The sequence below is a fragment of the Pelodiscus sinensis genome, chromosome 24 (genome assembly GCF_052426305.1).
Source record: "Pelodiscus sinensis isolate ZL-2025 chromosome 24, ASM5242630v1, whole genome shotgun sequence".
In the NCBI taxonomy this organism is placed as follows: Eukaryota; Metazoa; Chordata; order Testudines; family Trionychidae; genus Pelodiscus; species Pelodiscus sinensis.
Window position 1 is genome coordinate 18,208,679 of NC_143075.1, and position 27,630 is coordinate 18,236,308.

Consider the following 27,630-nt stretch of genomic DNA (forward strand, 5'->3'; position numbering starts at 1 on the left):
CAGCCACGAGTGACCTGTATTTCACTGGGAATTCTCAAAAGACACAGCATGCACTCCAGTCTGATTAACTACAATAAAAAGTTCCCAGCAACGTCCTCTCCTAGATTTGAGCCAGCAACCTAGAAATAAAGGCATGTTCCTTTTTGTTTTAATCACTATTCCATGTCACTGGGCTTGATTCTAACTCATCAGGAATTTCCCATCTTACAGATGAGGCAGTAGGGCAAGAGGTATAATGTTTAACACACAGTTCTAACTTCAGTGGTACTGTGCTCATTTTATTTTAGAAATAAAAAAAGTTCTATGTAGATGTCCAGTGAAGGCAAAAAGTGTTTGAAGGCACAACGTATTTACAACGCACAAGTAACAGTAATCGCACAGGGTCCTGATGGACTTGAAACTTACATACAATCAAACAACAACCCAAGACTAGGTAGAGGAAATACGAGAGCTCCTTGGCCGTGCTGACCCACCTTTATCCAGCCCAGTGTTCAGTTACTCTCAGCTAGTCTGGGCAGTTATTAGCATGAAAAATACAACTTTGTGAACATCCACCTCGCTGAAACAGATTTATGCAAACTCCATTGGCAACAACTAGTGAGATTGGTACATACAACCCAGCGTCACCCCCTCTGGCTCAACTGATTGCTGCCCAAACCTATGGACATTTAAAAGAGCCAGCTTCTCCATGAACACCTTGGGCAGTGAGGCGGATCTGTGATGCAGGAGCTGTGGAGAGCAGGATTTGGGAGCCTATGGGAAAGGAGCACGCAACTACTCAGCCAACAGTGACATCCCAGTGCAAGACGGGGTGGGGTTATACAGCCTCATAGTTCTTACACTGACATCAATGGGACTCAGTGCAGGACCCAATCCACCGACAGAGTTTCAGGAAAGGATAGATGTTCTAGGAGCACAAAATTAGATCCTCTCTTGCTTGTACACCAGAAGGGGAGGGGGGGAACAGGGCGGGGTAGTTTTATTTGTTGTTGGGTGGAGGAGGGGGAACATCAGTGAAGTCCTGTTCTCTGTTTCTGGCAAGGAGGAATGCCTCAGAAAGGACGTGGGGCTGGCTTGCTGTCCAGGTCAGGGTATGGGCATGGTACATCTTGCTGATCAATCGACTGGTAGGCACTGCGATCCCGGCTCACGGTGGGAAAACCTGTGTGGAGAAATGCTGTTGAAATAGTTTGGTTTGGCCTGTTTGAGCAGTTTCCTAAGAGATCCAGGGGGTGGCAGTGGGAGTGGAGGGGAAGGGGGGCGGGTACCGAATCCATGCTGCAATAAAATACAGAAAGCACAGGACAAGCTTTCAGACAATGCCAGCTCAGGAAGCCACATAAAATTCATGTGCACTTCAGCACTACATCCCCGTAATTGCACCCTTGCACCTCAGGATTTTGGTGACGTATGTGCTTGTAATTATGCTCATTCAGGTAAAAGCACGTATCCTTCTGAATACAATTAGCACAGGGGTCAGGAAGGATTCCCTCGCCCGAGCACCATGCTCAGCATTGCACAATTTGCCAGGTGCAGGAGTGTTGCTGAAGCAGAAATGGGCAATGGCCAGATGCAGGCAGAGGGGATGGAGCACTATGGCTAATTCTAGACACCTCACTTTGCCAACAGCTCTGAATACCCAACACTGCTGCCCAATGGTCCTCTACAATTACAATGGCACATCAGGTATTTTAATAATGGCGTAGTATAACCATGCTGCAAGCGAGGCCTCCAGTCCAACTATCTTTCTCAGGAAGAAGGGGCCTGACACTTATTCGGTGACTCTGCTGTGCTGGCCGTGATAGACACGGGTCCTGGAAGGAGTAAGGTACCAGGAGCGTGTATAGGAGTGTGCCAGGCATCCAAAGAAAAATACTTGTGAGAAGTGAGCATGGGCTGCGTTTTGTTCAGAGGGGTACTGCTCTTGCAGCCATATGGCTAAGTCAAATAGCCACACTGCCCGATTACCCCCAGGAGAAATGCTGTTGAAATAGTTTGGTTCCGCCCGTTTGAACAGTTTCCTGAGAGATCCAGGGGGTGGCTACTGAATCCATGCTGCAATAAAATACAGAAGGCACAATGCCTAGCTGGTGGAAATCGTGTATGATTTACCCATCCCTCCCTCTTCCAATAAGCCCAGCCTCATATCTCTGAGGACTGGTACAAAGCAAAACATATCACACTTCAATTTAAATACAACCATGCCCTGATTATGTTACAAACACGGTTTGCTGTGTTCAGCATCTTACAGGGTCTTGGTGTATCCCCGTGGCGACGAGAAGGCGAGAGAAGCTTTTTGTCTATCTAGGCTGCTCAACTGTCATATGCTAGAAAATTATTTAAATCAATGCTAGTTCCTGACACATGTGACAGCCCCTGCTGACAGCAGGCAGGGGGTAGGGGGAGCTGCCAAGCAACAGACAGCTGTTCTGCATAGAAAGGAACAGGCTCAAGTGACCAGGAAAATGTGTAACAGGAACAAAGTGGGACAGTTGCATTGCAGTGATGAACCAAGAAGAGGGGGCAGTTGGTGAACGTGTTAATCTTGGATCAGTGACTCACGCCTCGTACAGAAAGGCTGCAGAGAAGCCAAGTCTGGGTCAGCGCAGGGAACTAGTTGCTCCCGTTTTTATTGAGTTCGGTTTGATAACAGAGCATTGTAGGGCTACAAATGGGACCCTTGTCCATGGCTCACTTATGGGCTGGAAGAGGCCGCATCTAAAACCCAGAGAGGTGAAGGGAGCAGCGCTCATGTCTCAGTGACACCTACTCTGCCTGCCACAAGCAAGCAGGTGGGAAGTCTGGATTAGAAGCACAGCAAGAGGCTGATGGTCTTGGTTTATGCCAGACCATGCAGAGGACCCACAGGGACTGGGCTCCTCAGTGTTCTGCTTGCATGGATGGTGTGACAGGAGCGACTGGCAGGCATCAAAGCCATTACACTAGGTGGGATGTGGCTGGCATCCTGCAGCTGGCATCTCCAGATGCCCAAGCTGATCCCATCCGGATACTCCAGTGCCTCCTTTCATGGGAAGCCTTATCTTCTGTAGCAGTGCAGAAGCAGACCAGTGAGGTCCTTCTAACACATCAGCAGGGAGCCAAGGGGTGGAGGGGTGCATTAGCCTGCTCTTTGAAGAGACAAGGGTGGAAGGCTGCTATTCCGCAGGTTTTTAGGAAGCAAAAGGAAGCTCCAGCATGCATGGGGACCCCGTACAGGCAGGGGGAGGAAGCAGCCAAGGCTTGGGATTGGTACGGTCCAACAGGGGCAGAATTCTCTTGGCAGCCTCTACTTGCAGGACTCTCGGCCATCAAAGCCCTAGCAGAGAAGCTCAGTGTGGATTTGCAAGCCAGCTAGTGAGGACTCAAAGACTGGCTGATAAGCACAGCAGACGGTCATTTCATAGCATATAACATCCTCTTTTCTCTGCGGAGGTCACTGAGGAATTGTTAACGACAGTATAGACGTGTTTCACCTATCTCAGACACTGGAGACATCAACTATTCTCCACCATGAACCTCCCTCCCAGCAGTGAGGTAGATAGTCGCCCCGTATTTCAGAAGGGGAAACTGAGGCATGGAGTTTAAAACCATTTGCCCAAGGCCACACAGCAAGGCTGGGATGAGAAGCCAGGCTCTCACATCCATGCTTAGTTGTGTAGGCAACACAACCTCATGTGTTCTCTCAACATGCCTTCATTTCTCCCTTTTACCCTCTCCTCCCACCTCCTCCCCAGTCACAGCTAGCGGGCACAGAAATGGTTGGTGAAGAAGGAAGACAGAAAGGCTTCCAGCACAACCACGGGACACAGATAGCTAAGAAGGAAGAGGGCAGCTCAGTTACGTTGAACAAGGGGGATAGCAGCGGAGTCAATACCATCAAAGGTAAAGCGGCTGTCGGACGAGGACTCCAGGTCTGCAAGGGAAAAGACGGAGAATATAAAAAACACGAGGCATGAGACAAACAGGGAGCATGAGAACAGAACAAGGGGAGAGTGCAGACTGGGCAACAGAGACACCCGCTAGTACAGACAGAATCCAGCTGTGCGTATCTCAGACCAAAAGCAGGTAGATGGACAACAGGGAAGGGGCAGGCTGCATTGATTTGTGGCCTCCTACCTAGGTTGAAGGCGTACTCTCCCCCACGCTCCCGGTACATCTGATAGACAAAGAAGCAAGACAAGGGTTTGAGGAGGAGGCTGAAGATGGCCATGCCCGCAGTGAAGCGCTGCAGGTCCGTTAGATTGTGACCCCGGGGATAATAGATGCTCAAGTGAATGATGTCCGTCAGGATCGTAAGCAACAAGCCAATCAGGAACTGGAAATCAGAAACATGAGGACATTGATTGGACATTTGATTCACCCACAAAAGCCAAACAGCCCAAACCAACAGAAGCCAGAGTCTTAGGATGTTACACATCTCTGCCTTTGAAGATCTGTGCTCATGTGCCACTGGTTTTACCTTGCCTTACCTGGAGGCCAGCACGAAATTGTAATTATGGGGACCTCTCGCACATGGATTTCACACCCCTGTGACAGATGTGTCTCCTCCCTCCTGTACTTTTCTCAACACTGGACGCTTTCCTCTGTTAGGGTTGTTAGATGTGGTGTAATTGAATAATCATGTAAACGCATGAAATCTTAGTGGTTACGCAACTATTCAGTAGTCCCTGGGGGTGAGGTAGGCAGCCAGTCGGCTCCGGCCCCACTCCTGGGGAGTCCCCTGCCACCCTGCACTGCTGCCTCTGCTGGCAGGAGCTGGTCTACGAGGGGAGCCAGTTTAAAAACCACCTCCCCACGCAGACTGGCTGCCTGCCGCCTTGCGCTGCTGCCTCTGACACAGAGGCAGCAGCGCATGGTGGCAACAGCCCCTGTTCGCGAGGGATCTGGGATCCCCACAGACTGAGGCTGCTCCGCATCCAACAGAACAGCCTCTGTCCACAGCGAGCCCAGGCCCATCATGGACAGAGGCTGCTTCGCAGCAGCCCGCACCACACTGCTGCCTTTGAGGAACTGTAATTGTACGGTAATTCCTCATTTAACACTATAGATATGTTTCAGAAAATGATCGTGTTAAGTGAAAACGTGTTATGCGGGGTCAATTTTCCCATTGAAAATAATGGAAAAGGTGAGTGTTTCATTTCAAGCGGTGCTGTCTGTTGGGACTGGGACATGAGGTTGGGGGAGAAAGGGGATTGGGTTACAGCAGGGAGGGGAGATGTTTGGCTCTGGGGAAGGGAAGGGGAGGAGAGGGAAGGGGGACTGGATTGGGGGGAAGCCCCTGTGACGGGTTTGCCAGGACCCGCACTGTGTCTGGCGAGTGGGGAATCGCCGGGGAATGGCGCGGAGAGCGGCGAACCCTCCGCTGCTTTGCAGGGAGGTGGGGGAAGTCCCACGCAGCTGCCAGTAATGGGCCTGCCGGGGGAAACCCAGCCGCCGGCCTGCAAGTGGGGGTGGACGAGAGCGGGGAAGGCGTCCAGTGAGGGGGAGTCAGTGGGGAATGGTGTGGCAAGCAGCAAACTCCCCGCCGCTTTGCAGGGAGGCGGGGGAAGCCCCACACAGCTGCCGGCAACGAGCCGGCTGGGGAAATCGTGTTATTGGTGGGATGGTCGTGTAATTCAGAAAACATTCCCTACAAAAAAATTGTGCTATCGCAAAAACGTGTTAAGTGGACACGTGTTAAATGAGGAATTATTGTACACAAAATAAGACTTAAAAGGACAAATATATTTTAGTTATAGTTACCTGAGGTCTTACTTATAGCCATAGTAGGTAAGAAGTTGAGGGACTAATTTTGTAATTAGAATATGTCCCTTTCAAAGAGGGAGACCAATTTATTTCTACAAACAAGTTGAACACTGTGGTTTGTTTTAAGGCAGTAGGTGGTAGTTGCAATGTCCTGATGGAGGGTGTATCTCTTTTGTTGCAAGTGTAACAGGATGCAGGGTAAAGAGTTCATTCAGAGCTCTGCACACAGATCCCACTGGTGTTGACCTTTGGTTAGGTGCTGAACTAGTGTGAAAATTTGGCCCCGAGAATCGGAACTGCCCTTTTTCATTCCGAACACAGATGAAAAGTGGAACCGATTCAAGGGAATTTCTACCCATAAAGCAGTGACGTCTTCCCTCACAACGCCTCTTACAGAGCCCATTCGGGAAGGTATCTGCTCCCTCTCCCTCTCTCTCTCTCCCTCTCCCCCCCCCTTCTCCCTCTCCCTCCCCCTCCCTCCCCCTCCCTCTCCCCCCCCCCACACTTACCATGATTATTGCATCAATGGAATCTCGCTGAGCGATTGCCCAAACCCCCACAGTCAGGACAGTGAAGTTTCCCCATTGGTAGGAGTCAGGAAGCGCTGCATAATCCATGCATGCCCTAGCAAACAAGGCACAAAAACCCACTCAGAACACATGTGGCATGAACAGTGTGAGCTTAACCACTGGACCTCAACCCCATTACATCCGTGTGGGGCAAGATTTCAATACGCAACTCTAGCTCTGCTCCAGAAAGATGCCAGGTTTTCCCCTGCACGTAAGACTCCAAGGTTATCCTAATAACCAGTTCCAGCAATATGAAGAGATTACTTCCCCACCGCTAGAACACTTTATATATAGGAATTATAGGCTGTCTGGATCAATCATGGTAAGAGCTAAGAATGACTACTACAAAAATCTGTCTATTTGCTACTGTAGGGTCTCTGGGTCCAACCCTACAAAACAGATGCGCCAGCGTAGACATAGCCTGATCTTGCGCCAGAGCTATGCAAATGAGGCTAAGCATGGAATATTGCCGAGCCTCATTTGCATATCTAATGAGCCGTCATTTTTGCGGAAGAGGCTCTTGCACCAGAAGGAGTGTCTACACTGCCCCTTCTTGCGCAAGAAAAACCCTCTTGCGCGATGCCGTTATTCCTGAAAATAATCAGTGTAACAGCATTGCGCAAGAGGGCTTTTCTTGCACAAGACAGGCCAGTGTAGACAGCTCCTTCTGGAGCAAGAGCCTCTTCCGCAAAAATGGTGGCTCATTAGATATGCAAATGAGGCTTGACAATATTCCACACTTAGCCTCATTTGCATAGCTCTGGCACGAGATCGCGCCAGTGTAGACATAGCCATAGATTATTCCCTCTGCAGTCTTAGTTAACCTTTCCCAGAGTTCTCTCTATCATCCCAACATAAACAATGAGGTCAATTAAGCCCAAGCATTCACTATACCACAAGTGCAATTTGTACAACCAAACCCCCTACAAATTAGGGATGTTAAAATGCGTTTAAGTAAATGTGTAAGGGCTGAAAAAGTCAGCAGTTTCACAGTTACATGGTAAGTGATTATTCCACTTTACTCGGCTCTGGTGAGGCCACATCTGAAGTATTGTGTCCAGTTTTGGGCCCCCCAGGAGGCTGGAGCATATGACCTACAAGGAGAGGCTGAGGGAGTTGGGTCTATTTAGTCTGCAGAAGAGAAGAGTGAGGGGGGATTTGATAGCAGCCTTCAACTTCCTGAAGGGAGGTTCCAAAGAGGATGGAGAGAGGCTGTTCTCAGTAGTGACAGATGGCAGAACAAGGAGCAGTGGTCTCAAGTTGTGGTGGGAGAGGTCCAGGTTGGATATTAGGAAAAACTATTTCCCTAGGAGGGTGGTGAAGCACTGGAATGGGTTACCTAGGGAAGTAGTGGAGTCTCCATCCCTAGAGGTATTTAAGTCTCAGCTTGATAAAGCCCTGGCTGGGTTAATTTAATGGGGATTGGTCCTGCCTTGGGCAGGGGGCTGGACTTGATGGCCTTCTAAGGTCTCTTCCAGCTCTATGGTTCTATGCAGGAGAGGGAGGCAGGTGGCTCTCCATGAGCACTGGCTCCTGCCTGCCCCGCTTCACACACTGCTGCCTCTGATACAGAGGCAGCAGCACAAAGTGGATGGGCCTGCATATAACCAGGCATGTTAACTGATGAACTCAGGCTCATCAGTTAACCATATATATGGTTACACTTTCACATGCCTACTACAAAGAGTTAGGATTTTAAACAAAAAGATGAATTTCTTTAGGGGCTCTTGAAGTTTGTTCAGAACATTGTACCCAGCTATCCTCCATTGCAAGATATAGAATTACCTCCACCCCGTTATGGAGCTGTATTTACATGTAAAAACCTAATTACATAAGCAGCCATAGTGGAAATTCATTTTTAAAATAATTACAACAGCTATTATCAATGATAATTTTTAAGCTTTTTAAATGTGTATCTTAAATTTCCACAGGTGCAAGAAATTTTGGAGCGGGCGGTCAGACAAATTATTTAATGACAGCAGAATCTGAGATTCAAAACGTTAAGCTTTATTATTGTTAAAACATGAATTGTCAATATCATGTCAAAATTTTAGCCTTAAACCGAACTCTAAAGTTCTCACGCAGCCTTTTTCGTACATTGCTTGCGTGTAAAATTCTATTATTAATAGAAATATGTATTCTTAATGTGTGTAAGGTGAAATCAATGTTTACTGGCATTTACCGATAAAAGACTAATGCTTCCAAGTAGGCATATAAAATCCCACTTAACTGGTTCACCAGTTAAATGTAATGTTTAACCAGTTAACTAATTAAAGGGGGGGCTCCACCCTCGCCAGGCTGGAGCAGCACCCTACCACAGACAGCAGCTGAACTGGCCAGGCTGGAGCATCCCTCCAGCGGCAGGCCCCAGAGGGCTGGAGCAGCCCCCACAAGTTACCCCTGCTTCTGAGCCTACATTTAAGTAAAAGTTCCAGTCAACAGTTAGCCGAATGCTCTGATTCAGGATGAAGTCAGTTTACACTGCACACCTGGTGGAGCAGAGACCATCTCTTACAAGATGTGTGTACTGTGCCTGCCACAACGGGGCCTGGACCTTGTCTGGGACTATCACAGTTTCTGGGTAATTACAACTATATCCCCACCTCCATGGGCCACTCCAGGATTGCCCAGTCAGGTTTCCAGCCAGTAACGGTCTCTGGACAGACAGCCTTGTCCCATTCCTTCTGGCTGGGAGATTTTACGGCTGTACAGTTCCCTGCCTCACGCTGCATTATCCTGAGCAAGCCAGACTGCCTAGAAGCCAGCTCCTATGCCAGGGGTGGGGAACCTCAGGCCTGGGGGCCAGATGCAGCCCCCAGCTTGCGTGGATCCAGCCCCCAAGACTCTCGCCCCCCCTCCCAGCACTGGGGAGCCCGCACTGGTGCTCCAGCCTCCCTGCTACCCCACTGTGGGGCTGGAGCACCCGAAATCTAGTAAGATGGGCCCCCTAGGTTCTTGTGTACAAGAGGAATATGGGGAGTTTCTTTCTCCTCAGTCAGGGGGCCACGGCAGTGAAGGGGTGGCTTTTTTCCCCTGCCTTCTCACTTGTTTGTGGCCCCCAACTGATTTTTCTGTGGCTCAGCGGCCCCTGACCCAGAAAAGGTTCCCCGCCCCTGCCCTATGCATTGCTCCCTCTCCCGGGTCTACAAACCTTGTGTTAACAAGTTATCACACAGCTTTTTCTAAGCAAGCCCATTTATTCTTAGGGTAAAATCATCATAGAGAAAAATAATGAAAACCATACATGGGATTAAGCACGCACAGTAAACATGCTAGGAATCAACCATCAGTCTAATGTGGCTGCAGGAAACCAGCATCTTTCCAACTCTTCTACAGGGGTTGGGGGTCTCACCATAGACCTGTCCATTCGCTGGGTCAGAAGGAAGGCCCCAAATCATTTTAAACTCAGCCCTTTTATGCCAAAAGTTCTTTTTGTTGATGTCTAGAAAACCTAGTTTGACCCAGCATACATAAACTTCCCCAGGGAGGTAGCTCTCCAGAGGAGTTTGCAAACTAAGGGTATGTCTACACGTAATTTTTATTTCAGGAGAAGGATGCAAATAAAGCTGCGCATTTGCATATTTCCTCCGGGCTTCTTTTTGGAAGACGCTCTTCAAAATAAACCCCTATTTCGAAAGATCCCTTATTCCTCCTACAATGAGGTTTACAGGGATCTTTTCAAATAGGGGTTTATTCTGAAATTCAGCCACGTGTACACACGGGTAAATACTGGAAGAGCGTCTTCCAGGAAAAAAAACACACGGGAGGAAGTATGCAAATACGCAGCGCTATTTGCATCCTTCTCCCAAAATAAAAATTGTGTGTAGGCACAGCCTACGTGATGTGCCTTAATCACCCCTACAGCTTTTGGTTCCTGGAGGGGCAGTGGTAACCCCCTCTGGAATAGCACACAATTAATGGTTCACACTGATACAGAAATAGGCTTTAAAGGGTTTGATTTGTATTGGTAAGTGCTGATTAGGAATGTTAAGTTAGATTAATCGAATAAACAAATAGTCAATGGAATTTCCACTGACTATTCAATTAGTTGATAAGTGCGCTTCCGCTTTGAAACTTAACAAGAGCCCGCCTGGCTGTTGCTACATTTCAAAAGCGGAAGTGCTGTGCAGCATTCTGCCCTTGAAATGTACAAGACTCCCTGCAGGGGCTCTTGTGCATTTCAAAGATTGAAACACTGCATGGAGCCCGTGTAGCCAGACAGGAACCCCCCTTGTAACATCCATTTTTGCTTGCCTGGAGCATGCAGGGCACACAGAGCAGAAGGCCCAGGCTGTGTGACTGTGAATGGCTGTAAACAGAGATACGCCAATTGCTGACCAAGAGGCTGCCAAGGAGTGCCCTTGACTTAACCCATATTGATACGAACACACAGCCGTCCGCGGGGGGAGGAATCTCTTGCCCAGTAAAAAAATGTCTAGTACTCACAATTTAGTTCTCTCTCTTGCAAGTGTAAATTAACTTGAAACTTGCTTGTAAGAACTGGCACCACAAAACGGACCAGTACAATTTGGCCTCTTAGATAAGAAAGAGGATTCGGGCCTCCAAGGGTATGAAGATGGGTCCAGCAGCACATTTACTTTGAGCGTCAATCTACCATCTATCTGCTGGTCGGGTTAGGTGTTTGATCTCCCGAGGTTCCAAGGGGACGCCCACCTCGTATTCGTCTTTCCTAGGAATTGAGAGACCGGCTCTGGCCTGACACGCTGGAGTCGAGAGGCACAGAAAGGGGTAAAAATTGTACCTGGATGTGGTCCTTTGTTTAAGTATATACATACACATAGTGTTAGAGCTCTTTAAAGATTAAGCTGTCACTTGGTACCATTATTTCTATTTTCTATCTTTACCTTTTTCCTGTAACCATTTTTAAGATCTATATATTTGCTAGCATTTAAGAAATAGAGCAATAGCCATTGTAACCATATGATTTATAAGCTTCTTTAATAAACCTGTAACTGTTTAAGCTTTAACCTGACTCCTTCAGTTGCTGTAATAGAACCAAGCACAATTTAAAAGAACTTCAGCTAGTCATAAAGGGACAGGCATAGGAAGAGCTTAGGCGTTTGGATCTGTGTCACTCCCAGGTGACAGGTCCGTTGGGGCACCTTTCAGCCTTTCCTAGGCTGCCCGCTGCGAAGGAACCCTGTGTTCTAGCTGCTAAAATCTAAGGTGTAATAAGCTCTTCCTATAAAAAGGGGCGTCTGTTGGCCTGCTGGCCACCCTCTGCGACGGGACCCCGGTCCTAGCAGTAAAGACACGGACGTTAAACCTTTTCTCGGACATGGACACGGACACGGACACAGCCCTGACCATCAGCTGCCAGCCCGGGACCAGTGGGGGACTGTGAATCCCCCGCTGGTCCCAGGTTCCATGTGGCGCTTCCACTTCGAAATGTACAGAGCTGAAGCTGGGGGAAAGCGGTCTCCAGTACCCCCTGTTCTTCCCCTCCCCGTCTTCTTCCTCTTTCTGATAGAGGCAGCAAGGGCGGGGCGGAGGGGTCAACTAAGCTTTTGCTTATCAGATAGTCGACTAGTCGATTAGTCGCTTACATCACTAGTGCTGATAAACGTAGTTTTTACTGTACACTCAAACCCCGACAAAAAACATTTCCATTAATGATAATCAAAATGTACAGACAAGCAAAGTAAGAAAAATGCAACATGTGAACTTCCTCGAGTTTAAGGCTATTGATGATGTATATTTTGACATGTGACATCATCAGTTTGTGTTTTAGCTTTAGCTTTCCTAATCACATCTACTGTCATTAAATAATTATTTTAATTGATACAATCTAAAAAAATGCTTAAAATAAAATAAAAAAAAATCGACATTGCCCAATGAAAGGATCAAAATGTAACAGCTGAATCCTGCTAAGCCTATATATAAACCATTCATAAATGTAATACAATAGTGCTCAGAGAAACTCCCTGTCACAAGGATCTTTAAGCTCAACTGCAGTGTAAATCAAATCATTTACAGCTTATGTTCATTATGCACTTTTAATGCTGAAGAATCCTAAATTGCTTCAACAGCCAAACTCCCTCTCTCTCTGGAGCTATAGGGATAGAATGATCCCTTCACCCATCACTAAAATGCAGCCACCCCCAGGGTGAAATATGACAGCAATTTAGCAGCCCACAACAGCATGAAGGCAGTTTAGAACAAGAAGTGAAGGATATTAGAGTCAATTAAAGCTGCAGGGATCATAGACAGGATATATTGCAGGGTGCCTTTTTCCTAAGAAACTGGTTGGTGGAACTGGCCCCAGCTGTTTTGATTTGATTCTTCATGACTAGCATCTTAAATCTAAAAGGTGGCAGACTAGCAGGGAGTTCTTTTCAGCCATCCTGAGCAATCTTCTGCTAATTCACACTGATGTAATATTCATAGCCAGATAATATGACAAAGAGTGCCTCAGAGATGCATTAATACACAATGCAAGGGAATTTAGACATCCCACTTGAGTTAATCGTTCTTGTGCTAACCAAGCCACAAGATTCTTTAGTGGCCCAGGTGGTCAAGAAAGGATGAATCAATCATGAGGGAATCATCTCAGGAGACCTGGGTACAAGTCCCTGCCCTGCCATGGACTCCCTGTGTGATCTTGGGCAAGCCATTAGCCTCTCAGTGCCTCAGTTCCCCACCTGTGAAATATGGGCTAATAGCAAGTTATAAAGACGGTGAGGTACTCAGATCCTATGGTGATGGGAACTGTAATGGGGAGGGGGTGGGGCAGAAGAACCTGTTCCAAGCAGCTGGAATGAACAAAGACTCAGGAAAAGCCCCGGTCCTGGACGAAAGGAAGCAGTTCCAGGGAATTAGAAGTTTGACAGGAAGAAAACACCAAGACTCTAATCCTTTATGGGTCCAGGATGAGGAGTCCTGTAATACAGGGTGGAACAGCACCTCTCTCTCTTCCAACCAATCAGAAGCAGCTTTTTGGATGTGAGTAGTACAGGCAGTCCCTGAGTTACGCGGATCCGACTTATGTCGGATCCGCAGTTACGAACGGGGCCCGTCTCCCTGGTCTCCAGCAGATCAGGGAGAGGAAGCAAAGCGGCGGAGCACGCGGGCAGCGGACAGCCCAGACGCATCTGGGCTGTCCGCTGCCCGCGTGCTCCGCTGCTTTGCTCTGGTTTGCTCCCCGTCTCCCTGGTCTGCAGACCAGGGGGACGGGGAGCAAAGCCGCGGAACACGCGGGCAGCGGAGAGCCCAGACCCGTCTGGGCTGTCCGCTGCCCGCGTGCTCCACGGCTTTGCTCTGCTTTGCTCCCCGTCTCCCTGGTCTGCAGACCAGGGGGACAGGGAGCAAAGCCGCAGAACACGCACACTTTGCCCAGGGGCCCGTGCAGGCTGCTGGCTCCCTGATGCCTTGATGCACATAACATTTATTCTGCACACGGATGGAAAACCTGAGAGGGAACATTGGCAGTGACCCTACAAAGAGCTGGCGGTGGCAGGGGAGGGCAGAAGAGACAGAGATAAGCGTAAACCACTGGATTGCAGGGTGGACTTTACTGCAGGAATTGTTTGAGGGAAAGCAGCCTCAAGTGGAGGGCGGCAGGACGTCTCCTAAGCAAGGCTGTGGTGAGGCTCTGAGGGGTTCTAAAAGGGGAGCGGAGGGAGGCTGCTGCAAAGGGAACTCTGGCCACTAGGACTGCTCAGGAGGTGGCAGCCCCCCTGCGAGGCCATACAAGTAGTTAGGAGATAGAGCGGAAGCCTTATGCCCTGGAAGCCGACAGCGCAACACCAAATGACACCAGTTGAGCATTATGTTCCTTGTGGTTTGTCATTTTTACCTCTGGTCTGAAAGACAGCACCCCCATAAGAACGGCCGTACTGGGTCAGACCAAAGGTCCATCTAGCCCAGTAGCCTGTCTGCTGACAGTGGCCAGCACCAGGTGCCCCAGAGAGGGTGGACCGAAGACAATGATCAAGCGATTTGTCTCCTGCCATCCCTCTCCAACCTCTGACAAACAGACGCCAAGGACACCATTTTATCCCCTGGCTAATAGCCTTTTATGGACCTAACCTCCATGAATTTATCGAGCTTCTCTTTAAACTCTATTATAGTCCTAGCCTTCACAGCCTCCTCTGGCAAGGAGTTCCACAGGTTGACTACACGCTGTGTGAAGAAGAACTTTCTTTTATTAGTTTTAAACCTGCTACCCAAGCGGCAAGGTTCCCCGAGCACCACGCTGAAGCACTAGCCAGGACCAGCCCAGAGAGAAGAGTAATCCGTGAGTCACTAGGAGACGCATTTCCTTGGCTGTTGTTTTATGTTTCCACCCAAACTGAGCCCAGCTCCGCTTGCGAACAAGATCCTGGGGCATGATTTAAGCAAGAAGCCACCCCAGGCCCATACTAACATCACTGTGCTGTGCTTATATGATATTCAGGCAGAATAATGCTGTGTGGGGCATGCTCTCCCCCACACCAGGACAGCTAACTCTCCGATCTCCAGGGCCCCCGCGTCTCACCAGGTCCCAGCAGTGTACAAATTACTCACCACACCGTGAGCAGCCAGTGCACCAGAACGATTGCCTGCAGGAGAGCAGAGAGAAGACAGGTCAGAAAGTCTGAAAATCGGGGGAGTACTGGCGTGAAACAGGACTTACTGCCTCCCAAGAGCAAGGAAAGCAAAGAGCGCCAGCCAGCACACACAACTCAACCAGTTCCGAGAACCGGTTTGCAGCTGAGGAATAGACTCGGCCGTTTCCCTTGGCCTCTGCTGCTGGGCTTTGTTTCATCTGGCTGCAGTTTGTTCCTGTTCTCTCCTCTTTGGACAGTTAGTTCAGAACCTGGTCAGGGTTTGTAAAGGGGTTATTGATTTTCGAACCAGAACATGGTTTGAATAGAAAGCCCAGCAATCTGATCTATACTTGATTAGCATGTTTAAAAGGCCACTGACTTGGTGTTCCAACCCTGGGGCCCTCTGCCCGTGGATGGCTGTAGCTCTCTCTGCCAGGCCATTTTGTATCAGCTCTCAGCAGAAGTCTCTGTCCACTGGTGCCAAGGGTTTCATAAGTTTCCTTCCTTCCCCACCTGCCATGCTCTTCACAGACCTAGCTCAGCCTCAGTAAAACCTCGCCAGGTATGAAGACCACAAGAGTGATGTTCCGCCTCCTAGCTTCCTGCTAAAAAAGAAACAAGAAACCAAAACAGGGCCAGTCCTGCAAGGTGCTGAATTCCTTCCATTCCCAGTGAAGTCAAAGGAAATTGAAAGTTCTCAGCAATTTGCAAAACCAGGTCCCAACTCCGTGCATTGAAATGCCTTGAAGTGCCAGAGCAACAACATGACAGGTACTGTCCTCATACAAATATTTACATCAATGGCTCTGACCATTGGGTTTAAATAGGCAAATCCAAGCAGCAATGGGCTTACAACAAAACAAATGAGCCACACAAGCATTCTCTTCCTGGTGGTTTGTGATTTTCTGTAACCAAGGAGACACTCTTATTCTCCATGCATTGCAGGATACTTTCTCTCCATTTGTTCTTTTATTTGATTTACAGCTGGGAAAGGTGGACTGAGCCTCTACTGTGAACTTTCCACCAACTGTTTTGAAACAGAAGAATGAGAAATGACACACTGAACCTGGTGAACCCAAACCATTAGTGCTCCATTACTGCTCCCTAAGACACGATTGGCCATCAGATTAAAAACAGGACATGGTCCATTGGGACAGAGTGCAGGAAGGAATCTCCCTAAAACATGACGGGCATTGATGTGGAACCTCAAGGCAAATCAAAAATGCAATTAATCAATAGAGCCCTGCACAGATACAGAATTTGTGTTTGCATTTACATCTGTGGCTGCAGATACCAGCAGATATCTGCAAATTTGCAGGGTTCTAGATACAAATTTTGGATCTGCATCCGCATCTGCAAACGTGAGCCATGTATATCTGCACCTACATCTGCCAGTGTAGATACCCGTGGATATAAAGTGGATATCCACTGATTTGCAGGACTCTATTAATCAGCCCTTATTGACTGCAACACTTCCAGATCTCACTTCAAAGTTTTCAGTCACTAAAAATACTATGTGAGAGAGGCGCTTAATGAAAATCACATCATCCCCAACATGCTTTATAATTTAGGGCCACATGAGAATATCTTTATGTATGCAAAGCAGTCGACCTATTAATCATTGGGATTTCTCAATGGGTCTCTATCTAGGCCTTACATTCCAAATGTATTACACTGAACCCAAGGAACTATTTTTACATATCTACATATTGTAGGAAGTGGACCCAGAACTGTTCCTATCTCATTGCATTTACTGATCTTTCTAATATGTAGAACATGCACGGAATTGTAATTCTTTGTTTACAAGAGCACTGATCAGCATCATGCTAGACACCACAAACACAATAAAGGAAAATCCCTGCCTCAGAAAACAATTTAGGTGACAGGATGGAAAAAGGAAGTTGTAGCATTTCCAATTTACAAACAGAAGTACCAAGAGGTGAAGTGACTTGCCCATGGTCACACAGACAGGCTGTGGCAGAGCTGGAAACTGAACCCAGGGTTGTCAGTATTTCACTGCCACAGTGATACAGATAAGAATCCCAGTCACAGACAAGGCTCCAAGGTGCCAGGTGCTGCGTAAATACATGATCAAATAACAGCCCTGAGCCAATATTGGTTTCTCCTGGATCTCAGCACAGTGTCTCAAGTCCTAAGACCTTTCTTCCACTCTCTAGTTTAATACAAAGACTGTTGCTTTTAAACACGCAAATAACTAATAAAGCTGCAACACAAAAAAGCAAAAGCCAGGAAATGTACAATGAAGAATAGCCCATGACCCCCAGCGTATCCTGTATGCACTGGGATATCCAGGCAAAACGACTGAAGATACTGTGTGAATAGGTGTGATATCTTGGTGAAACTGGGACTAAGCATTAACACTGGGTAGGCTGGATTTTGTCACATCAAAAGCCATTTAACCAGGCTTTTAATATTGATTTGTATTTCAGTTGTTCATGAAAGGCTACAAAATACTCATTCTCCCCTCCTCCCCTGCTTCTCCCTGGAGACCAAACGGAAGGTGCTAATCAGTCAAATACAGGACGTGCCTATATAAAAAAGAAGAAATGCAAATAGTGTTCACCCAAGAGACTATCATAATATCAGGGCAATTCTTAATTATGTAGAATTTAATTGCACATTACATACTCACTAGATCCCCTAAAGCCTCATAATTAGGTAGCTCCCAAAGCTGTCTTTACCACTCCCCCTGGAAAGCTGTTTTTACGACCACCACCCCAAAAACTGCCTTTACCAATACTGCAGTTATTAAATTGGCAGGCATGCTTAACCACACTGATGGAATGGAGTCTCAGAGAGGTACAGTAGCTATGTTAGTCCTTATCTGCAAAAACAAGGAGTCCTGTGGCACCTTAGAGACTAGGGCATAAGCTTTCATGGGTAAAATCCACTTCATTTTACCCACAAAACGTATGCCCTATTAAAGCTGTTAGTATCTAAGCTGCCACAGGGCTCCTCATTATTTTTGATGATGGAGGGAACGTCAGAAAGGTGCTATTCCGGGACCGACTGTTTCAGGGGATTGGCAATGCCATATGGAGCCTTTTCTGTCCTGGTTATTAGGCGTGGTTGGTAGTAACAAGACAGTCTTCTGTAACTGCCGTTCAGTGACCTGTGAGGTTAGTTGATAATCTCAGTCCAGTTCAGAGCAGTATCTCAAATCACTATGGTGTCAGGAATATGCCCCTAATGATATGTTTGCCTATGCCAGATTACACAAGTCACTTTGTAAGCAGGCTCTTACAAAGGGATGTGGGTAGGACTAATTCCCTTCCTTTTGCTCAAGGATTTAATCCCTGATCAATGAAATTTCTTCTATAGCAGGGGTCTATAGCCTTTTTAAGCACAAGATCACTTTTTGAATTGAAGGGCAATCCAAGATCTACCTCAAACCCAAACACCCTTGTCCCCCCTCCTCTGTGCCCCTTCTCTGGGGCCCCACCCCTGCTCACGCCATCCTCCCTCCTTTCCCCCAGGCTGGGGCAGAGGGTTGGAGTGCACCCTCTGCTCTTGGATTAAGGGATCTGGAGTGTGAGCGGGGCTCTGATCTTAGCTTGGGGCAGGCAGTTGGGGTACTGGAGAGGGTTCTAGATGCAGGCTTTAGGAGGGCATTTGGATGCAGGGGTGCTCGGGTTGGGGCAGCGTCTTGCGGTGCAGGAGGGGGTTCATGACTGAGGTAGGATTTCGGGATGTGGGCTCCAGCTGGGCACTGGTTACATCAGTTGGCTCCTAGGTGGGGGTGCAGTGGGGCTAAGGCAGTTTCACCCCTCCCCTGATTTTGCATCACTCCCAAAAGCAGCCAGCAAACTCCTTCCCAAGTCCTGTTGTGCCCCCTTTCTGCTCTGTGGAAATGGGATACAAGGGGGAAGAGGGGGCACCTTCCTCTTCCTCCCCTGCTCTACCCAGAAAGCAGGAGGCTCCTAAGAAGACAGCTCCAAGAGGCAAAGGGCAGAAGATGTACAGCAGTGCGGCAAAGAGCAGCTGAAGTGCCGGCACTTGACAGCCTCTTGGCCAACCAGTTCAGATCACTTGTCAGAGGCGCCAAGTTCTACCAGTAAATCCCGATCTACTAGTTGGTGACCACTGTTCTAAAGAAACAAACTCCATTACTGAGCTTCAGTCAAGAAGTGACAGAGGTGCTAAAGGCGGAAAAGATTTTGGATGAGCCTTTGTACACACCCTTCCCTTTTAAAGGCTCCCGGGTCAAACGGAAGGATGATCCCTCAAGCTACATGTACACTACGAGTTTTCTTGGCAAAAAATATGGTAATGAGGGACTCATTTGCATGAGTTGCTATCTCATTTGCATATTTTCTGCAGATCCGTTTTTGTGCGATGGGTTTTTGCGCAAAAACAAGCAGGGTGGACGTTTTCTTTTTGCGCAAAAAACCCTTTTTCCGCAAGACCGGTATACCGCCTTTTGGGGGGCATAAAGGTCTTGCAGAAATAGGGGGTTTTGCACAAAAAGAAAACATCCACCCTGCTTGTTTCTGCGCAAAAACCCCTAGTGCAAATACAGAGTGGCAGAAAATATGCAAATGAGATAGTGACTCATGCAAATGAGATAGTGACTCATGCAAATAGTCTATAGATGGTAAGCTCTCTGGAGCAGGGATTCTCTAGCTATATATTTGTTCAGCTCCTACCACAATAAGGCCGTTAGGCGTTACTGTAACATGATAAGGATCCACAACACAACAGGAAGGTTCAATAGAGACAACAAAGGTGAAGAGTTACAAACCAGGGATTTTAAATATCGGTTAATTGCATAGTCATTAACCTCATGTATTTTTATTGGTTATTCAACTATCCCCGGGGACTATAGAATGAGGCCAGCAGCCAGTGTGCTCCAGCCCCACTCCCGAGGAGCCCCCTGCCACTCCACATTGCTGCCTCTGTATCAGAGGCAGCAGCATGGTATGCCAGGTAGAAGCTGATCCATGAGGGGAGCCAGTTTAAAAACCAGCTCCCCTCGTGGACTGGCTGCCTGTTATCCCGCACAGCGTCAGGTGGCAGCAGCCCCTGTCCAGGGGGAGGGGCAGGGCTGAGCTCCCTGCCTGCCCGGCTGGCTCCTAATACACTTTAAATCCAGAGCTGAAGCAGGGATAGGTCCCGGACCTGACATGAGCCAGGACTGAGTCAGGCTGTTGGCCAGCCTGCTAAAAAATGTACTGGCAAAGGGGGGGCAAGGGGAGGAGCAATGCGTGTAGTCTATAGCATTAACCTATAAGCTTTTGCTTATCAGTTAATTGACTACACTATTACATCTCTACTGCAAAGAGCTCTGTTCTCCTCCCACTAGAGTCTTGATGGGATACACTGGAAGGGCAGCACCATAGGACAGCTCCTGCAGCCCTTACTCTGCAGATGAACAGACACTAAGGATCTTAAGAAGTGGGTAATTCACTAATCGTGTACCTGATACAGCCCAGTTCCTACCACATTTAAACTTCAGTGCCACAGTGGGGGTAGGCCCCAGGCCCGGTTCACACTGGGTCCTGGACATACCCCGCTGTGGATTTGCCTTTTAAATGTAGTAAAAACCACCCAGGCGGCTCTTACTACATTTAAAAGGCAGAGCTGCAGCAGGGGTAGGTCCAGGACCCAGCAAGAGCCGGGACTCAGCAGTCCCGGCTCATGCCAGGTCCCTACCACTGCACCTCTGCCTTCCCTGCCCCACCCACGCCCCATGGAGACAGTGCCGGGGGAACCGCCTTTTAATATAGAGGCAGCAAGGGTAGGGAGGAGCAAGTAGTCAACCGTTTGTATTGCTGTCTCTCTCCTTGCTTTCACAAATCACTCAGGGGGTTTGGAACAATTTGTACAGTGGGGGTGCTGAAAGCCATTGAACCAAACTGTAAATGCTATATATTAATGGAAACCACTTCAAGCTAGCGGGTGCAGCAGCACCCCTTTCATCCGCACCCCTAGTTCCAGCACCTATGAAGTCACTTAAGAAAGACCACTAAGGTAATTTCCTGGGTCTTTGCTTCCTAGCAGAGCCAAACTTCAAAGACAAATTTAATTCAAAAGCTTTTCCATCTGTCCATTGTACAACAGATATTTAATGCATATTTTGTTTCCTGTCTTAAATATATGTCCTTATTTCTCACTATTATGCTTTGTATTTGCTGTCCTCAGACAATAAAGTTAAGAAGACTATAAAAACATGGACTAGAGCAAGATCTTTCAAGTGTCCCAAGGTGCCAGAAATTCTCACAATAGTGGTGATTATCTACAGTAAAGATTCCCCACAATTTAGTGCTCTAAAAATGCCAGAAAGAAGTCCAGACCACATGATCAGTGTTTGAAAAAGCTGTTTGCTTACTTGCCTCTAGGCTAGGAAGTGAAAAAACCTTTCTTTGGAGAGGGAAGTGGGAAGCCATGATTCTGTAAAATCTAAACTTTCATTTTCACATACTACATAAAATTGTCTAGACTTTATAGTTGTGAACACAACATTCTAGGGGGGTGTCTTCCCACATTTACAGACTGACAACTCCAGAGGAGCTGCACCTCCTAACTTTCTTAAACTGCAGCAGAAGAACATTAACCAGATTCTGGTTAATTTCATAAATCTCAGAGAGGTAGCCATGTTAGTCTGTATCTGCAAAAACAACAAGGAGTTCGAACTAGGGTGGTAATGTAGGCAACCGGAGTTGCAAATGAAGCCCGGGATTTGAATTTCCCAGGCTTCATTTGCATCTCGCCGGGCGCCGCCATTTTTAAATGTCCGCTAGTGCAGACTCCGTGCTGCGCGGCTACACGCGGCACGGACTAGGTAGTTCGGACTAGGCTTCCTATTCTGTGAAACGAGGAGTAACAGTAGTTCGGAATAGGAAGCCTAGTCCGAACTACCTAGTCCATGCCACATGTAGCAGCGCGGCACGGAGTCCGCACTAGCGGACATTTATAAATGACGGCGCCCAGCGAGATGCAAATGAAACCCGGGAATTTCAAATCCCGGGCTTCATTTGCAACTCCGGTTGCCTACATTACCACCCTAGTTCGAACTAGGGTGGTAATGTAGACATACCCTAACAGATTTATTTGAGTATAAGTTTCAAGGGTAAAAAACATTTTGACAGAAGGGACCAGTGTTAATGAGGCCTGTTCAATCAGCGTGGATGTGGCTCAATCTCAGCAGTTGATGGGGAGGCATGAATACCAACAGAGGAAAAATTGCCTTTATAGAGATATAAGTGTGTGTGCGCGTGCGTGTTCGTCTTCCACTCCATGAATTTGCCAGAGTGGTTTTTACCCACAAAAGCTTTCCCTCTCAAAATTAATGTGTTAATTTCACAGCTATTCACAACCCTGCAGAGAGCAACAAAAATGATAAGATGCCTATCTGTTTAATTCATGCTACAGCTTGGGCAAAGAGATAAGCAGTAAAGGAAGGAAATGAAGATACGAATGCAGAATAGGATACTCCCATCTCCCCCCACCCAAAGAGGAAAAAAAGCAGGCCACAGAAAGATAAATGAGTTGACACCACCAAACAGCCAAGGGGTTCTGGGGAGAAAGGTTCTGCTCTCTTACAGCAGTGAAAATATGAGGAAGGTCTCAGCTTCTTCAGAAGGCCAAACCAAAGACCAGTTCAACGTAAGGATGTTAAATGTAGATTAATCAACTAACCGAACAGTTGATGTAATTTGCATCGACTATTCAGTTAGTAGATAAGGGCGCCTCCGCCTTTGAAAAGTAGGAAAAGCACTGCCAGCTCTTGCTACATTTCAAAGGCAGAAGCGCTGCCAGGAGCGCGGGGCCAGCGAAGAACTCAGCCAGTTCCCCCACACTCCCTGCAGCGCTTTGCTTTTGAAATGTACAAGAGCCCTCCCGGGGTTCTTGTACATTTCAAAAGCAGGGAGGGCGGGTCCAGAGTGGGACTGTTTGAGTCCCCCACTAGCCCCGCGCTCCCGGCAGGGCTTTGCTCCTGAAATGTAGCAACCAGTGCCACCAGTTCCACTGCGCCCCTGGCCCTTCTCCCCACGGAGACAGTGCTGGGGGAAACCAGTTTTTAAGCTAGCTCCCCCCAGCACCAGATCTTGCTCCCCTCTCTTGCTACCTCTCTCAGAGAGAGGTAGCAAAAGAAGGCAGGGGAGTGACTAATCGAGTCACTAGTCAACTATCTGATAAGCATTTGCTTATCAGATAGTCGACTAGTCGCTTACATCCCTAGTTCAAGGACTCCAGCTCCCAGAGGAATTCTAGCTTCCTCCCTTTCCCCAGCAGCTGGATTTCCCCAAGAAGGATGGGCTTCTCACCAGGGTGTGGACCATACTGGGAGAAGTCACTCATTTTCGACATCTGTCTCTGGCCATTAGCTAGCCAGTAAAGGTTCAAATCCCTACACATTTTTTTTTAAAACTCCCAGGATTCCCAAAATGCTCTGCCCAATGGCAGCCAAGCCTATTCTGAATCTGAAAACGTGTGCAGAATTGGATCCCAGATCAAGTGTGGGCAGCTGAAAAACATGGTTAATTTGTCAGTTGTCCCTGGTGCAACTTTCACGCACCCAGCACATGCCCTGAGGTTAAAGGGAACTTTGGGTATGTTAGAAATGCATGACAGGGTTAATAATTAAAGGGGTAAATGTTGCAAGAAAGAAACTTAGTTATAAATACTCCCTCCTCCTTTGTAGGACGTTTGCATACTTCCTGAGGTCTGGCAAAGCAAGACCCTGTACTGGGTGGCACAAATACATGACTGGAATGTAACGTAACAGAGTTTAAGGAACTGCTCTGCTCTCTCTCCAAAGCCAATTGGCACATGCCAGCTCTGGTAGGACACTGTCCTTCTAGTCCAGTTTCTCATCCTAACCCCCCATCTTATCTCTTAACTTTTCGTCCACACAGGTCCACTTAGAAGAGCCAGAGGAGATTTTTGCAAAGGTTTGAAGACAAAAACAGACCAAGCAAGAAAGTCAGTCTCCAGAGCCCATCCCCCAAGATCGCCACTCACTCCTAAGCCATAGAAAAATGTGCCCCTCTTTGTAAGGATACGGCCTTTTTCTGTAGCCACATTGGAAGGCCTTCGCCTGGAAGCCTTCCTCTGCAGCTAGATTAAGAGCAGCCACTAGCTGTAAAGCAGGGAGTCCCGTAACTCACATTCCATCTCAACTGCATTACAATTGTGTGATACCAGGCTGTTTAGGAGGAGATCCTATCGTAGGGTGTGTCTAGACTGCAGGGGTTTGTCGACAAAACTATACCAGCATCTACACTACCGCCGCATTCTGTCAACAGGAAGTCGACAGAACGCAGCAGTTTTGTCGACAGCAGTAAACCTCGTTTTACGAGGAATAACGCCTTTTTTCGAAAGTACTCTTTTGAAAAAAGGCGCTATCGTACACAATCTGTGCTTTTTTGAAAGAGCGTCTACACTCTCTTTCGAAAAAGTGGCTTGCTATTTCGACAGAACTGGTTGTAATCTAGACACTCTTTTTCAACAGAGGCTGTGTCGACAGTATCTGTCGACAAAGCCTCTGTCGAAAAAGGCGTGCAGTCTAGACGTAGCCCTAATGACAACCAATATCGCCAGATAAAGAAACAGATCTCAAGATGGGTAAAGAAAACTTAGTTTGATAGCATCTCATGTATCAAGAAACTCTTTAGGTGGGATTATGGAATCCTCATTGTATGATTATGATCCTCACTTTTCTATTGTTTGTTTGTATGATCTCTGTCTCTGGTTTTATACATATATATATTATCATGAGCTTTCATGGGCAAACACACTTCTTCAGATGAGATCTCATCTGAAGAAGTAGACTTTGCCCATGAAAGCTCATGGTACTATATATCATTTTTTAGTCTCTAAGGTGCTACAGGACTATTCATTGTTTTTAAAGTTACAGACCAACACAGCTAACTCTCTGTGGTTTTTAATTGTTTCAGTCTGCTGTGTAATTAATTTTGCTAGGTATATATCAATTGAAGTGGTGGGGTATGGTTAGTTAGGTAATTCTGTTACAGTATGTTAGGACTGATTAGTAACATTTTAGTAAAATAATTGATGACGGTCTAGCTAAGCAGGACTCAAGTTTCACTATATAAACTGGGGCCCAAAAGAGAATTTTTTGGAAGCCAAATCCAGGACACAGCTCCAAAATCAGAGCTGCCAGACCCTGTGCCAATAACACTGTGCAGAAATTGGAGTCCCCGAGCTGAACCTGAACCTGACTGGCTATCAAGACAAGTTCATCTGTCTTACTGGGAGCGGTGAGCACTGTATGCCAGCATGTGCATGCTGGCTTTGATAGTGATTAATACAGAGAGATTAAGTAGGATATTACCATGTAAAGCTCATTCCCTGATAAAAGACCCCAAAAACCCACAGAGTGTAAGGTTACACCTGAGCCCACAGAAGGAAGAGGGTGGGTGCCTATTGAAAAGGTTATACCTGAGCCCTATAAATGGGTGAGGGTGGGTGCTCCTAGAGCAGGGGAGGGGAAACTTTTTGGGGTGGGGGCCACTGACCCACAGAAAAATCAGTCGGGAGTCACACACAAAATACCCTCATTGATGTGGCACCCAACTGAGAGAAAGATATTCTCCCACATGCCCCTTGCATACCACAGCCTCTGGGGGTCCAGCCTAGTAGATTTTGGGTGCTCCATCCCCATGGGGGTTAGCAGGGGGCTGGAGTGCCAGCACAGGCTCCCTGCAGGAGGGCACCCTAAGCCTCAGGGGCCAGATTCAAGCAAGCTGGGGGCCACATCCGGCCCCCGGGCCTAAGATTACCCATCCCTGTCCTAGAATGTGTGAACAACAGAGAATTTTGTATGGGTAACCTCCTGAGATGAGAATAAGTCACTATATTTGATAAAACCAACAGCCAATAAACATTGTGTACCTCCAGCGCATCAGGGAGAGCTTTTATCAGTCACACTGCACCATGTGAATACAGCTCTCTGGAGTGCACAGTGAGGATCATGCACAGCCTGTAGCAGAGGGGGAATTTTGACCCCTGGGCAAAGGCCTGACCAACAGCAAGAGTCATGGAACCTTTACCGAGCCATTGTCAAAATAAAAACCACCCTCCAATCTGATGTGTTTTCATCTGTTGGGGTTATCCTGACAGTAAGTCTATTGTAAACTGCACTGTAAACCCCAGCTGTGTGGACTTGGTATTTCCAAGCTAGGGCTTGAGTATCCACACTACACTGGGCCCATGGGCTTACAGCTGGGGGTCTCAGCCATGCTAGCTGAGGATACAACCCTACTGGAAGACAAAGACCTTCAGGTTTGAGTCTGCAGCTCCAGCTGCCTCTTATGTTAAAAAAATACAGAGTTTGGATCCCAGTTAAAGGGCGACCCGGGCTCACCCACTGCCCTAGAACAGAACAGGCAGGGCCATCCTTAGGGTTTATGGGCCCTCTACCCCAGGGCAGGAGGGGTGAGCGATTGTTTACAGCACCCCCACTGTACAAATACTTCTCACCTCCAGCGACACACCAATGAAATATTCTTAAAGCGCCTTTTCAACGACGGTTCTGTCGACTAAGAGAAAAGTCCATTCCGAGGGGGACAGTGTGGACCTAGGTTTGGAGAATGCCTGTTCCCCGGCTTCACTCCCACGTGCCGCTCACGGCTCCGGCAGGCTCTCCCGCTTTGAAGCGCCGCAGGACCCCTCCCGAGGAAGCAGAGCCCGGCCGGGGGCGGCGGCTGGGTGGACGTGAAAGACCCAGCGCTGCCCCAAAGGGCCCGGGGGCGCGTTCTGCGCCCCGGTGTGCGGGCGCGGGGGAGACCGGGTGCCGCGAGTCCGGGGTGGCCAAACTGCAGCTGGTCAGCCACGTGCGGCTCTTGAACAATTAAGGGCGGCTCTAGGGGCCCCCCATTCTTCTCCCACCAGCTGGGGGGGCGGTTCTGGGCTTCCCCCCCCATTCTTCTCCCACCAGCCGGGGGGGCGGTTCTGGCCCCCCCCCCATTCTTCTCCCACCACCCGGTGGGGCGGTTCTGCCCCCCCCCCATTCTTCTCCCACCAGCCGGGGGTTCGAGACCTCTGCCTTGCAGCGGGCCGGTGCCCGAGGGGCTGCCCAGCGGGCAGGGCGGTCTTGAAGCTGCAGCCCCGCGGGACCCACCTGCCAGGGCTCGGTCCCCCCCCCCATTAGCCCTGCGCCCCTCCGCCCGCTGCCTGGCCGCCCTCTGCGGGGCGCTCAGCCCCGGCCCGCCGCCCCGGTACCTTGAGGTTCACAGCGGGCACCTCCATGCTCGCGGGGCGCCCCCGCCTGTCCCGGCCGCTTCCCAACTTTCCACCGCCCCGCCCTGCCCCCGTGACTGTGCGGGAAGCGCCTCACGTGGGGCCGGGCGGGGGCGGGACGCGGCCGCCGGCGCCGGGCTGGCTCTGCCCCCCGCGTCCCCCCTCGGGGGCTCCCCCAAGCCAGGGCTGCACAGAGACGCCCACCCAGCCCGAGAGCGGCCAGCCCAGCGCTGAAGAGGGAGAAAGACACAGACACCCCCAGAGAGGGGAGCGGGGAATTGACCCAAGAAGCTGGATAGCCCCCCCTCCCGAAGCGGCATTGAGGGGGGGCGGCAGCAGGGCGCTGGAGATGGGGGTGCTACTGCCCCCCTTCAAGTAGTTCCCAGGATAGTCCCCATTGTAGGGTGAACAGTCTGATTCCATGACTCTCAGCACTGCCCCTGTACAAATTGTTCCCACTCCCCTGTGAACTCAGTAAGAGGGTGTGTAGCCCCTGGTGAGGGAGGGAGCCTTCATGCCCTAGCTGGCGACCTGCCACACCA

The 27,630-nt window shown here is 48.7% G+C and overlaps 1 protein-coding gene across 4 annotated transcripts; it reads right to left on the minus strand.

Moving 5' to 3' along the window:
- Positions 1-257: 257 nt before the first annotated feature.
- On the minus strand, positions 258-27,193 carry AGTRAP (angiotensin II receptor associated protein). 4 transcript variants are annotated; one of them, XM_075906107.2, is made up of 6 exons: positions 27,071-27,095; positions 15,397-15,468; positions 14,841-14,875; positions 6,255-6,369; positions 4,117-4,315; positions 258-1,162 (listed from the first exon to the last, which is right to left on the minus strand). In XM_075906107.2, exons 4-6 carry the CDS (start codon positions 6,360-6,362, stop codon positions 1,053-1,055), a joined length of 417 nt encoding a protein of 138 aa, XP_075762222.1. In that variant the 5' UTR covers positions 6,363-6,369; positions 14,841-14,875; positions 15,397-15,468; positions 27,071-27,095; the 3' UTR covers positions 258-1,052. The 4 variants fall into 4 exon arrangements, with proteins under 4 accessions (XP_075762222.1, XP_075762220.1, XP_075762221.1 ...); XM_075906105.2 differs by lacking the exon at positions 15,397-15,468 and having other exon boundaries at positions 27,071-27,193; XM_075906106.2 differs by lacking the exons at positions 15,397-15,468; positions 27,071-27,095 and adding an exon at positions 15,243-15,359.
- Positions 27,194-27,630: the final 437 nt, after the last annotated feature.